This window comes from Cyanistes caeruleus, chromosome 4 (genome assembly GCF_971803275.1).
Source record: "Cyanistes caeruleus chromosome 4, bCyaCae1.hap1.1, whole genome shotgun sequence".
Lineage (NCBI taxonomy): Eukaryota > Metazoa > Chordata > Aves > Passeriformes > Paridae > Cyanistes > Cyanistes caeruleus.
The window spans coordinates 52911612-52926780 of record NC_141704.1 but is presented as its reverse complement, the minus strand read 5'-3'; the positions used below and the strand labels follow the sequence as shown (position 1 = coordinate 52926780).

The 15169-nt window shown below is 36.1% G+C and overlaps 1 protein-coding gene across 5 annotated transcripts in view; it reads right to left on the bottom strand.

The window, feature by feature from the left end:
- ADAMTS20 (ADAM metallopeptidase with thrombospondin type 1 motif 20) overlaps nucleotides 1-15169 on the bottom strand; it is an 84443-nt gene that overhangs the window by 11556 nt on the left and 57718 nt on the right. For all 5 annotated transcript variants that reach the window (XR_015285617.1, XR_015285618.1, XR_015285619.1 and 2 more), the window contains exon 29: nucleotides 522-689. Coding sequence is in view for 2 of the 5 variants with exons in the window: in XM_086884662.1 (XP_086740788.1) it covers nucleotides 522-689 (168 nt within the window). In the remaining 3 variants the exon portion in view is untranslated. The remainder of the gene's footprint in view (nucleotides 1-521; nucleotides 690-15169) is intronic.

Sequence of the window (15169 nt, the reverse complement as noted above, 5' to 3'; positions counted from 1 at the left end):
CTGTGTCTTTACCAATGTGGGGAATTGTGTGTTGAGTGAATGAAATGTAAAATACTGCAATGTGCTCAGTTGCACACAATTTTACCACAAGATGAGAGATGTTTTATAAGACAAACCAGGAAAAAGGCCAGTATTTGTGCCCACAAGCTCTTTTTCTTGTCCTTTTCCCACAAACCTGGTTCCATTCCACTATTTAGACTAAGACAGCAAATAGTGATACTACTGAATTCATTACAGAAGGTAAGTAAACTTTAAAAATTTACAGTTAATTTACAAGGTAAGATGAGGAAACTCCTAAGTAGTTACTCTGTACAAAATTCAGATTAGCAAATAATTTGTTTTCACTGACATTTATTTTTCATTAGTCTTCAAAGAAAGAAAAAGAAAATGCAATGAAGTACTTGCTAATTTGTAAACTTCATTGTGATGCGTGTACTGACAATCATTCCCACTGAAGCAGTGTGTCATGAATATGATCTTGTATTTTCATGGAGAACATAATTATGGAAGCTTTTACATACCCCTTTCCATGTGCTGGTCTTCCAAGAAGGACATCTTCCAGCTCTACATATTTTGTATGTTCGTGGTTTTTTCAAATGTTTGCAGTTGTCTTCTTCTATTTTTGCTTGGAAGCTGTTAATACAATGCACATCACGAAACTTCAAACCTTTTCCACAGGAAACAGAACACTGAAAAGAGAATTGTTATTTCACTACTTGGCTAAAAATCTCAGAGCAATAAGAAAACCAGAAGAAGCTGTGGTCTTGCCCAAAATGGACTCAGCCATTATAGGAGTTTCTGTATTATGACAGAACATCTGCTGTACGTGTCCGAAGTTTCTCTGTAAGCTCTCTCGTACTCAGCATTACTGATCAGGTGCCAAGTATCTCTCACATCTTGTTCATTCATTGATGTCATCATTGAGAAATATCTGCACTCAGCCATCCATATCCATGCAGAAGACAGCTTGATACTATGACCTCACCAGAACATGCTCTAACAGCTGCCTGTTTCCAGCACTGCTGTTTTCATGTAGGCATGATGCTCATGACAAGCACCAAAGAAAGGAAAATGTAGAGTCACGGCTATGTGTGTTTCAAGCTAGTTGGCTACGAAGTTCTGCTTGCTTGGCAACTCCCCTCCATGAGCTTTGGGTATTTTATGGTATGTGGCAAAGAGGCAAGAGAAGAGGTATGAAGTAGACACCACCAGTTAAAGTGCAGTCCTTGAAGGCGTGGACTTGCCCCACCACCCCAGTATCCCATTTTCTCCAGAAAGTTGCTACAATATACACAGCTGGTTCTAGGACCTGCCTTCCTCCCTCCAGTGTCAAACTGAAGGGGCTGCAGGTTTGTTCTGTGAAACCCACCCTGGCAGTGTGCCCTAGCCAAGACTACAGCGTTCCCAATGGATCAGGCTCTTCTGGAGAAATGGCCATTCCTCTGCTAAATTGCTGGACTGTGTCAGACTTCAGTGAGGTTCAATTTTAATTCATCACCTCAGGGATGGCCTGTACACCTACAGAGTAGGGCTACAGGACATAGGGAGCTTTCAATCAAACATCTGAACTTCTCCCACATTTGATGGCTACTCAGCTGATTTCTCTTGAACCATAAACAATGTGAATATAAGTATTTTAGTATTTTCTTCTTAAATATTGGAATGAATCCTATTTTACTTCATCCTATAGAAAATTTAGATCAATGAAGATGATTATTTTCTGTCTGGAAAGAGAACATGCTTAATTTGTTCTAGGATTTCTTCCATCCTTTATTTAACGCTTGAAAAAGCACTTCCTATGGGAAGATAATTAATTCAGGCAGAAAAATAATAGTCCAATAAAAATTGAATTTTTAGTGGATGAAAAGAAATTTAAACATAGTTTGCTCAAAAGAAATGAAGACATTTCTTCTCCCTTTATGTTACATCATCATCATCATCTATATCATTAGCATTACATGCTAACTTTAAAAAAAAAAGCATTTTTGAATACATATGTCTTCAATTTTCAGGAAATTAAGTTCAGGTCATTCAGCTTTCAGTATAAAACCTGGTAAATATTTGCCTGAGAACAACAGTTGGATAAAAGTTTTTAAAATAGAGAACAAGCAGCTGTAATAAATTAATCTGCTAGGTAAGGAACATTTTTGTTTAACAGATTTTAAACAGAATCTCTCAGCTTACTCAGTTGTCCTCAATATCACATGGATTTCTATGTCTTTAAACATTTATATGTATAATCTTAAAGGTTTCATTGAAACTCCCACTGTGTTTAAAATTAAATCTTTGAAGAATGAAGCAATGCAGTTATCACACAATACAATGGATGGCATATTTCTCTTATGTAACTATATTTACAAAAAAGATAAGTGCACTGATTTGGCCACAGTTTGCCTTTTACATGTCTACACCAAAATCTCCATAAAAAGAATGCTTGTGTCTAAATTAAAATATTTTGCTCTCAGCAAAACCTTTTAATTTATCTCTTAAGATAATGTTCTTGTAGTTTTACAATTCATGTTTTATTAATCTGGAAAATACTTTAAGACAGGAAAATAACAAAAGATATCTGAAATTTTAATATATGCCTAATGTAGGTCAGAAAACTTGAAATGCTCAAATCATATCATTATAAAACCCTTTCAGAAAACTTAACTCTGAATTCAGAAGATTTATTTATCAAAGCAAGCACGATAATTTGTATGCATAATAACTAAAACACTGCTACTATCTGATAATAGACTCTACCTTCCCTTAAAGCCTTTTTTTCAAGAATTTCAGACAAACTATAGACATAAAGGACCCCTAAACTCTAAAGGTTCTTCCCTTTAATTCTTTAGGAATTAAAGGGAGCGAAGTGCAGCACAGTTACTTAACCTCCTCCTATGATGTGTTGGAAAAATACTACATGTCCCTCCTTCCTCAATGGCCTCCTCTGCAGAATAAAACAGGCAATAATACAGAAATTAAGAGAGGGAGTTCAGAAAAGAAAATACCAGTTTAGACATTAAAAATAACAGAGGGCTTTATGAAGTTATTTCTAATATTTGACTCAAATACTGTTTAGCTCTGATGATAAATAATAGTTGAAACCAAGGTATCTTAATGTAAAAATTCAAAAACACAGATGAAAGATACCTAAAATCTGAAGGCAGAAATTACTTTCAAATATTTTCACAATGTTGGTATTTTTAAAAAATAAAAATTATAAGGAATACAGTTTATCTTTTCAGTAACGTAACCTGTATAAGTCATCTAATTTATTTTTTCTCTGCTGTAAAAGATAATAAGTTACAAAATATTGCCAACTCATACCATATAAATACCCACACTGAAATAACTTTTTCCAGGGAGATTTTCACTCCACATTAATTTAATGTTATGTTTAAAACTTAAAAAGACATGTTTGACATGTTGGGACTATATAAAAAAAATTTAAATCCTTAAAAGAGACAGCATTTCTGCATATAGAGTTGCTATCCTATTTTTTCTCATATTCATCAAGATCTGACTCTATTTAGATGTATCCAAATCTTCTGCTGAATGGACCTTACACTGAAAAAAAGGACCATCACTCTGCAAGAAGTGATTCACTTTTATGCTCTTAGGGGTTTCAACTGAAGAGCTTTTCACCTAGGGATTTTTTGTGGGGTTTTTGTTTGCTTTTGTTGTTGTTTTTTTTTACTTATTTCATGAAAGAACACTGATGTTTAATTAATTATATTAATGTGGTTTTGCTCTGAAGGAATGAAACTCCTGATGCTTTTAAAAGCTAGAAAACAGATATTAAGCATCTGTTACAGATATTAAGCATCTTCAAACTTCTGCTTAAACGTAATTGCCAAAACTTAAAAACAAATAAAGCGCTAAACCAAGATGTGCCTCTAAGCAGCTTTGCTACAACCAAGTGCTTGGGGTACTGCATCTCTTGGAATTTCATGGAGCTGCTCCTGCCCACTTCAGAGTGGTTCCACAATGCCAGATTCTTACATCTGCTGCAGTGACCATCCCCCACTAATCCCTCACTAAGTGTGAGGATTAGAAACCTAATTAGGCAACTGATTTGAGGATTGCTATTCTTAAAGCCTTGCAAGCGTATCAGTTTCAGAAGCACCTAGATTGTCCTGAGCCACAGCCAAGGACCTTAAAAAAGTTCTCTTAAAAAGTGCTAACAGTCTAATTCTACATGCAGGCACAATCTTTTTAACAGACTGGCTGACTCAATGCTTTACAAACACATGAGGACAATTAACATCCTGAAAACAGATTTTCCCCTATTTCTAATAACAAATTAAAGAAAGAAATTGCTATAAGCGTACACTGAGTGCACAGCAGGTGAGTGAAGCATATTGCAAAACACAGCGACAGATGATATTTAGTACAACTGAAGAAAAAGAAATGCTCCAATTTTATTTAATTTTTTTTAACACATGAAGAAGCTAATACATTTGCCATGGATGTAGAAGATCCAGGATCATCAACGGAAAGTTAGAGAGGATACATTATCCTGCAAGTACAGTATTCTCCTGAAATTTGGTATATTTTGGCTTCATTCCTTAGGTAATATATAAAAAATTTCTTAAAATCTTCCTTCCAAAGTGCTTTGGCATCACATGCAGGCAGGCTCAGCTGTGTTCTTTACCACATAGTGACCCACCTTCAACAAGAGAAGACTATTCCAGTCCAATACACTTCTCATGGGAGACTCCTGACAAGCAGGTGTGTCGCCTGTCTTCCATTACACAGAACAAATAGCAACAACAAAACACTGAATCATTCAAATGCTGACTAAAAATGTTTTATCAATATCAAGTGGGGAGTGACTTTACATTTCTGTAAGGACAGTGCATAGATCCTGCTCAGTTCCTTGAATGAAAATACATCCCATGGAAGATATGAGTTGTATTTTGAAGTGCCTAAAGGCACATAAATGCAGTTCACAGGGAAATGTCTTGCACTGATCTCTATCCCCACCAGTCAGTATTCTCTTTAGAGAGCTGCACCTAAGACACCTGGCTGCCTGGCTTTCCTTCAGCTCTGTAATGTCAGTAAGAAGTGTCAGATTCTCACAGGTGCAGGAGCAAAGCCTTGTTCTGTGCTCAGGAAGCCACCCCTGTCTTTGTGCATCGAGCCCACAGTGATGCACTTACAAGGCTCTTACAAAGCTGAACTTTACCCTCCACGAGCCTCTGTTCCTACTTGAAGCTCCTAACATGTTATTACATGCTCTCACTGCTTGGTGCCCACCCTGCTGTGGGGGTGAACTTCCCAAGGCTTAACTCTCCTGGCCAGGGAAAGTACAACTGCAATAATTCTGGCTGCTTGACCGCTCTCCACTCAAACTTGAACGTGGTCCTCACAGCTCAGCTTGTCTGTAACGTGGTTTCATTTGTATGGCACTCCACACAGTTGGAGGTATATGGAGAGAGAGCAGAATATTTTCCATATATTTTCTGAAGATTAATCATGTACAAAGAAACAATCCATAGGAATGTTAAATCTCAGAAGAAATATGAACATTTCCTCAAAAAAATGCAAATTGAAAAAACCCCATCCTGTTACCATTTTACACAGAAATTCTAGCACTTGTCTCAACATTGGATAAAGTAATATTTCCCATATGTCATGTTCCTTTAAAAACATAAATCTGCAGTAAAAAGCTGGATTTCATTACTATTGTTCAAAGTCATTCCATAATACTGGTAACTAGGATTCATCTGTTTGTGTTTTCTTCATAGCAATAAAGTTCTGTAGGGATCATCCTGACAAAACTCATGCTTTCTGTGGCACAGATGGACTCCCAGACATGCATGCCATCATCAATGTCTAACAAATTAGAGCTCTTTCTGCAGCAGATATGCAAATTCTTCAAGTTCAAGTTCAAAAAAGCTTTTTGATTCTTTTGCTATTATTATTTCATTGAAAAGTTGAAGACCTTGTATTATTTGGTATATTCTGTACCAAATTTCCTTAACCTTTTCTTTAAAGGAAGTACTTTGTGTAGTTTAGCTGATAGCCTAGTGGGCTTCTAGATATTGAAAAACAGAAAACATGTAATAATTTTTTTGTATTCATATTAGATATACAGACTTAAAATATGAGTGACTAGAAGAGAATAGAAAGTAATGTTCTTCATAGTAGCTGGTGCAAGCTTTTGGATTTGTGACCAAAACTGTGTTGAAAACACATGGATATTTTATTTATTGCTGAACAGCGTCACACAGCATCAAAGACAGCGAGAAGGCTGGTGGTGCAAGAGTGGTTTTGAGGAGACACAGTCCAGACCAAATGACGGTCAGAAATAAAACTGTGGGGAAGAGGGAGAGGCATGTGGAGTGATGCCGTTTGTCTTCCCAAAAAATGATCACGCATGATGTAGCCCTGCTTTTCTGGGGATGGCTGAACACCTGCCTGTCCATGGGAAGTGTGAATGAATCCCTTGATTTGCTTTGCTTGTTGGTGCAGTTTTTGCTTTATCTATGAAAATTACTTTCATAAACCCATGAGTTTTTCCAATTTATCCTTGTAATTCTCTCCCCCATCCCACCAAGGGGGAAGGAGGAAGTGGTTGTGTGGGGTTCAGTGCCTACTGGGGTTAAGCCACAACAGCAGCACTGAAAAAGGATAAAACATATTACATATCTTAAAAGGCATTTTCTTCCTTTTTTTGCCTTTTTTTGGTCAGAAACCTCTATGACTGGTCATGAAGTTCAGTTTAAAACAGGAGTAAACATGGTAGTTGCTTGGCAAACTACATTTTGATGCTCTCTAGTTGGCCCAAAAGCCTGTTCAGACTCTTAATATTCTGGAAGTAGAGCGGGATCATGACTGCTCAAGACATTAATGAAACAATACTTTGAGCACTGCATAGTTGAGAAATACCTTGAACTTTTCATTTTAGTATTAGAACTAGATCTCCTTGTGTCTGCATCCTCTGCTTGCTGCTTCTCCCCAGGGGTTTTTGTGCTGCATGAGCACAACATGCATTTTTCAGCTAAAAGCACTAAGAGTCATTTGTTCCTTTAACTATGTTTATAACTGCTAAAAAAACCCCACAGACTCTAATTAGGTCCTACTGAATTCTTTGATTCAGTCAGTAATTCTTTGCTCAAACAAGTACAAACACTTGTGCCATGTACCCAGGAAGGACCAAGGATCAAACATTCCATTACTCCTTAGAAAGAGTGTATGTGTATGATTTACTATTTTATCTAAGTTACACCTCTGTCAGCTACAGAAGTTACATTGAAGATATTTTTAAGTTCTCTCTTTGAGCATGGCTTGATTTCAGTGTTATATCACATTCCTCTGATGTTCATAAATATCTCTATTTGATTAAATTCTCCTTCCATCTGCAGTCTGTAAGTCTGCTTTGATGCTTTGACTGTGAATTTGCAGTTATAGAAATGGAAGATGACAAGGCTAAGAAGGATTTACAGACATCACCCAATCCATGATGCTGCTCAGTTTGAATCAGCTATACATGGACCATTCCTAAGAGCAGTTTGTCAGTCTTGTCTTCAGTGACAGGGATGCTACCCCCTCACTTGCAGGAAGTTCATCTTTTGTTCTTTCCCAGGCATTAGGCAGAGAGAGGTCAAAAATGTGAATATTCTTCTTTTCAGCTCTACAGTGAGACTTCACAGTACAAGCTGCCAGTTCTATGCCACAAAAAAGGCATAATTTTTACCTGTGGCAAGTACTATCACCTGAAAAATACAGATTTAGATTATCTGTCCAAGACTGAATTCTCAATGCACTTGTTAAAGCTGCCTGATAGTCCTTTCTGAAGCCTTGCTAAACCTGGATTGTGGTTCTACTATCGCCATTTCTCACCTTAATTATGATGAAAAAATTTTACAGACTCTGAAATTCACTTTTAATCCCAGATCCTTATCCATCCAATATAAGCAATATATTGCTGTGAGCTGTCAGGGTATTTTTATGAGGTCATCTAACCTGGCCACTGTCCCCAGCCATACCTTTTCTGCCAGGATTGAGTACTGTATGTTTCATGAAAAAGCTGCTTCTTTTGGACTCCTTTTTAGATAATTTTGTTTCAACTTTCATTTTAAGGGTAACAAAAAGCTCCTGGACAGCCACTTTCCAAGTATTCTGAAGTCTATCTATTTAGCAGATGGACATAAATGAGAAGCTACATACATCTACATACAAACACAGAAAAAGCAGGAATGATGGAGGAATAAAGAGGATTAAGGACAGATTTCAGGACTGATGTGGATAACAGGAAGGGAAAACTGCTACGAGGATATATCTGGCATCTACTAGTAATGTGCTATTCCCCTTAAACATAAAGGCATCCTGATTACAACAAACTCAGAACCATCAGCACATACATTGAAGGTAAAAGGATTTCATGTCTGAAGAAGCCACATGCTAAGAAACTTTAGATGACATTTTTTTAAGTTGTCACCACATGGTCTGAATTCTTATGTCCAATGCAGCTGGCAGTATCCTTAATGCCAGAAAATGGCAATCTGCCTGGATGTCAGATAACAACCATACTCTTTGCAGCTGGTGGAAAAAATCAAAACCAGAGCCCTTGAGATTCCACTAAAAGATCATCTACAGAATGTCTTTTATTCATTCCAGTTAGATTTGTGAGTAAGTCTTAGTTTGGTCTACCTTTCTGACATCTCAAATACTATCCATTTCTCCAAGTTCAGAACAAATAAAACAGATGACCAGGTCCTTCTTTGAAAGACCCATCACATCCTTCCCCCTCAGCATGAGCACCACTACTCTGCCCATCACTGCCTAAAGCCTGACATCCTTCTTGAGGCCAGCTGCAGAGCATTTGAAAACCTGACCATGCTTGTGAGCAGAGCAATGAGTTACTATGCTCAGCCCCCCACCTACCATGATACTCAGGCTTCACTGTGCTGTGTATTCCTAGGCTGTCTACATCTCATAAATCAGCCTGAGTTTTCCAGACAGCAAACTCCTCTTTGCTTTACCTACATGACTCACATAACACAATTAGATTTTCAAAAGAGCTTTTAGCTATTACATTAACACAAGAACAACAGATTATGGAGATGTTAATGTGGGTGGAAATTTAAAAATAATAATCCTATTTTCATGAGTTCTCATTCAACAGTGGTGACGTGTATTTGCTATCTCATTTACCTCTTCCTTTATAGCTTCCATTTTCTCTCTCAATTACAGTAAAAATAGACTTGTCTAGTTATTCTTCCTGCCATAAGTGCTCTTGATTTGAGTCCTCTTTGTCTGGTTACCACCCGAGAAACAGGAATCCAAGAGGTATTTCTGCTTCCTCTCAGCAGCCATTTGGCAGGCTTAGCTACCTCATGTGCAGTCTTAAATTTGTCATTGAAGGTTCTGCATGAATCTCTGCTAGAAACTTCACCATCAGCCTTCATTCAAGCAACATTGAAACTGTCATCCATGACAGTATGTATTAAAACAATGAAAAGTATGATCAGCTTATTAATTGCTGGGAGTGAGAGAACAGATAAACTACTGTGTTCAGCCAGCATTCCTGCAGCAACTTATCTGGTATGTGTACCTTCTATCATCTTTCAGTTGAATGATATCTACAACAGACAGATGGCTGAGACAAATCACAATTAAAAATACAGAAACATTAGTAAATTGAAAAAACAAAACTAAAAAAACCAACATCCCCAAAAAACAATTCTGCCTTACCTTTCCTTCTGAAATCAGTGAGCTAGACTCTCACTAGGTCTTTTTGGAAATCTAATCTACAAGTATAAATTTGTGTCAAATTTACAAAATTGCAGTCCTGCTCTGTGCCTTTGATACCTTCTGCAAGAGGTTCATATGGGCACTTCCACTATTACAGTATTGCAGATACTCAATACTCAAATTGCTGACTTGGCCAGACTTCAGCAAGATTCATCTTTCTGTACCCCAGCCATGTAGCACTAGTAACACTTTTAAGAAATTACATGAAAGCAGCAGCACTGGAGACAGTGAGTGAAGTGCAAGCATCAAGAAATGGAGACAGGAGATCTTAAGGAAATCCACCATGAGAAAAAGAAATTCAGGGGGTTCTCTCTGTTTCAAATAAATGGATTCAAATAAATTTCTGGAGACATTTTTCAAACAGTGGACAACAGAGGTATATCTGTGCCTATCCAGCAGCTGTGTTCAAAAACCTCCATGAAAACCAAACAGCAACCCAAAATTAATCCATTTATTGCTTTCAAAAACTGGACACAGGTTAACAAACTGTATCACAGGCAGGTTATCCTCCAGCCTCCTGTGAAGCTGGGGAAAACCAAATAAATGCACAGGGATGACATAAAGTGCACTCTCACTGAAAAGTAACTTTGGCCCCTTGGGAGGGATATTTTGTTCACAGGCTTTCACAGTGAAAGTTGGAGCACATTTTTGTTCTGTTATCCCTGGGGGATCTCTGTTATGGAAGCTACATTTCCACAAAGGGGTTGCACAGTTAAAAAGCCTTTTCTTGTAATATTTTAACTAATTAAAACTTCATTTTATTATCTTAAGGGTCTTTTCAGTTAACCAGTTACAAAAGTAAGTAGACATAAGACAGTTTTACAACAGTAGATGAATTAGTTTCAGGTGACTTTGCAAAAATCTAAATATGAGCAAAAGAAATGCTGGATCCCAGCAAGTGCAAGCTCTGATTTATCATTTTTAGTCATGTCAGCAACAGCAAAACAGTAGCTCAGAAATTAAAGGAATTACAAATACATGAACTCTGTGTGTCTTTCTGCTCTATGAAAAATATTACTTCATATCACAGATTTTTTTTTAAATTTTATTAAAATCTAAGATTTTGTATTTGATCTTTAAAAAACTGGAAATACAAAGCAATAAATGCTGGCACGATATAGTATTATCAGAATTTTTTTAAATTTCTCAGAAGCATAGAAAATACAACTTTTTCTTTGGCACTTAACTAAATATAACTTAAAGAATTAACATCCCCCCAGTTTATATTAAATATTATTTTAGCATGAAACTATGAGTATATTTTCGATGAGAAATGCAACATTTTACCTACCTTCACCAGCTGAAATCCTTTCAACCTACACCACTTTTCTGTATATATTCAATTTACTAACAATATTTCCAACATTACATTTCCTGTGCATTAATATGAGCAGGCATGTAAGCTTCTGAAGGACTGATTCAACAGGAAATGTGTTTAATCCTGCTGTCGCTGAAGTGAAAGGGCTGTAGGTAGAAGCATGCTAGAACATACACTGATAATAGAGCAGCATGTCTTAGTGGAGTCACCAGTCTCCCACAATTGCTGGTTTTCAAAGAAAGGACTAAGAACTCCAGCAATGCAGAGCTACAGAACATATTGTTCATTTCCTAACCCATTTCAGGTAATAAAAATATTTATGTATTGACCCTCACAAATGTTTGAAAATGCTAATACTTTAATATATATTTAATAACTTTTAAATCTGAGTTCCAAAATCACTATGAACCAACATTCATGAGTTCTGACTTTTCAAAGCTACCACCATACATACAGCAAGTTCAGAATGATTTTCACAAGGATCTGACCACCTAGAACCCTTCAGGTTTTCTGGAAGTTCTAATATATACACCAGCAGCTTCACATTTCTTTCATTCTCATTAAATGGCTTTATGTATTTAGGCATGGTATTACACATCACCTGCATCTTTTCCCCTTTCATCATATTCTGGTTGTTGGGGTTTTGTGTTTGTGTTTGTTTTTTTTGTGTGTGTGTGATTTTATTATTATTACTATGTATTGATATTTTTTTTTTTTTGACTATGTCCCACTCTTTCTTGTCCTCTTTCTAAATGGAAGGTCTGAAAGTTCTGCAAACCTCTTCCTGCCAAAAGTGTTTTAGGAATGTAAAAAAACATGTCTTTGAGGTTAGGAGTTGAGCATTATTTTATGATACTCATTCTTCTCTGTGTTTTGTCACTAAGTGGGAGAGGACTGAGCCACAAAATTACTGCTCCAGCAAAAGATTTAGGAGGTAGGATCTTTTAGCTTTACCATCAAAGTCTATATGCCAACTATCCATTCAGTCCAGCTGCTCAATAGCATCAACTGCTGCTTTATCAGTAACAGTATTTTTTTTTTGTGTTCAAATATAAGAGCTTTCCCCAAGAAAACAATGTCACAAAGGTATCATATGAAGTTAATTTCAACTCACAGGTTAAAGAAAACCCTCACTTTCAGCAAAAGTGGTTAGTACCTGTCCCACCCTTTATTTTTTAAGGGCTATAAACATTAACATTCCTTAATAAAGAGCACAATAAACACAAAGCCACACAACATGCATGAAAAAGAAGGGTTAAAATGCAACTGTATTTCACAGACACAAGTGACAGTCATTAAATTAAATTATTACACATACATTATAACTTATTATTTAAGCTATACAGGCAACATAGCACCAAACCGAAGAAATTTCCTCTCGATGAACATTACTCAAATATTTTCTTTTTGTATTTTGTAAACAAGTATTTTCTTTCATTTTAATCAGAATGACCTTAAATAAAATTCACTATCCCAAGTCTGTTTTATGACATTATTTGGGCAGTGACATCTGTTATCCGTTTTCTCTGATAAGGCCCCCCTCCCACTTCCAAAGTTTTAAAAAATGAATAGCAGATGCTAACATCAAGATTTCATGCATCAATGAGGTATTTTGAAGTTCAACATTAGGCAGCAGCAGAAGTAGAGGTAAAAAACTGAAGGTGGTTTTGAAAACCAAGTTCACTGATTCTGAATTCCCTTTTAATATAAAAGATTATTTTTAAAGATATAAATACTTTTTACACATTAGAAAACGTGAATGAAGGCACTTATCATACACATAGCAAGAATTTTTGCATTAAAATTAATACAAATAAATATTTTACTTATGCTAGTTTGGCCTGCTTCTGCTCCTGGAGAACTCAATGGGATGCCTGGCAGTAACAACACTGGAAGGGAACTGGGACTATTTTTAAAAAATAGATTTATATACATTAAAACTAATAGTAGATTTCTTCCACTACTGCAAAAACAGAATTACATCTAAATTATTCTGAAGCAAGTAAGTAAAAAACTGAAGCACTAGAAAGACAGCCGCTTTAAAGAGTATTACATTATGTGTCTGAGGGCCAGTAAAAAATGGCAATAACACATTTCTGAGACTTCAGGGTAACTTTGAAAATAATCCATTTTTTTATGACTATTTTCTCTGAAATCACCAGTAATTACATACAAATCCTAAGACTGAGGAAAATAAAAATAATTAAAATCCTTATTTTACAAAGATTTCAGACAAACAAAATATAATTATCTTTTGTAAGGAGCTGTTTATTCTTTCTAAAGAAACAAGAAGGGATAAGAACCAAACATATTTCAAGCTGAGACTTATCTGGTTAAAATTTTCACAATAAAATTGGGCAATTACCAATATTCATACAAGAATTGATTACCCAAATGAAATACAAAGCTTCCAAGGTAACATCAGCTGCTACCACAAACTGCCTAAGCAGAAACCTTGCCATTTGGTGCCTGGATCTTCAAGGGTTTTTTCAGGCACTGAAAAAGTACAGGGGGCCAAAAATGAAATGAAATTCCTAAGTTTATCAAAATTCTTGTTGTTGAAAAATGTGAACAAACTTTCCTCACTATGCAAAGCCTGAAGATAAGATGAAGAGCTTATTCTATCCCTCCAGTGTAATTCCTGATCAAGCTTCCTAAAATCTTTAGAAAATATATAAAAATTAAAGGTACAGAACTTTGGAATTTGAGATTTACCTCACATCCATTTTGACAACTGCAGAAACCAGGAACAGAGAATACAAGCTTTTAAGCTCTGTGAGAGTCAGCTCCAGTAGTGCCCTACAGACACTATAAAGGGCAATAGCCAACAACTGCTAAACTGCAGAAAGCACCTACCAAAATTCTGGCTTCAAATCATAAACTGAACCTTCCTTGCAAGGGACCTTTTGTACATTTACAAGATATGTTTTGTTTTAAATATGTTGTGTAAAATTAATCAATAACTATAATATTAAAACAAATGCACTTAGAAGGCATACTGCTAAAATTCCTCTACCTATATAGCAATAGCTAGCAGAAGTTAGAATCACAGAATCATGGAGGTTGGAAAAGACTTCCTAGATCAACTACTCTTGCATCACAGTTTTTGCTTAGGTTTTGACACTGGAATCCCAGTAGTAAACACAAAAGCTCACTTGGCACAGAAATTCTTCTATGAAAAACATAAATAGTTATTTGTCTGGTTCTTGCAATCTTATAGAAAAGGGGGTAAGTGCAGATGTGACAGGCATGAGGACTTCAGCAGCCAGAGAGCATCTAGTCATTAACAGTAATCTTCCCTCTGTAAGAGCATATTTTATGCCAGAAATGTGTAAAATAAGCAGGGTCATAATCTATTGCCAAACCAACAGATCACTAGTCAGCCATGGCTAAACAAAGCTGTTTGTACTAGGCTACAACAGCATTCCTGTGACTAAAGCTTTTATTGCTCCTTCCTAACAGCCATCCTTAATCAATAAATTTTGCTCTGCTTAAACAGCAACAAGGAACAACTAAGTCTCTGTGTTGGCAGTATTCAAACTAGCTAAATTATTAAAATGTGACAGTATATTCAATATGTGACCCTGCTTTTACTTCCTGAATCTGCTATGTTTATTTCTGCAGCATAAGATAGTTTGATGAAATTAAATCTTTTATGGCTTAACCACAGAGCTTGCAATCATATATATGAGTCTTCTCTCTAACAAATAGAATCCATTCTAAACTTAGTTTTTGATGGATTAAAATGGCTTCTTATGTCACTTGAGAAATAAACCAACATGAAAATCTTTAAAAAACTAAGCCATACATTTACAATACAAAATCTTTATATATATTCAGGTAATCTATTAATGTAGGGCAAATTGAATTACTCAGGGAACAAACAGGTTGTGAATAATTCTTGATCTACAAGGAAAACAAACATTGAGTTCAAAAGCAATTATGTGCTGAACCCTACTTGTCCTCTCAGTACCTGATGAATATTAATTAGTGATTCATTGTTAATTATTTGGAAAATGGCTAAATAAGATACTCTGGTGTGTGCTAAACACAAACCCTAAACTCTGCTTTGCATAGTGGAAGAAGAAGATAACTGTGGCA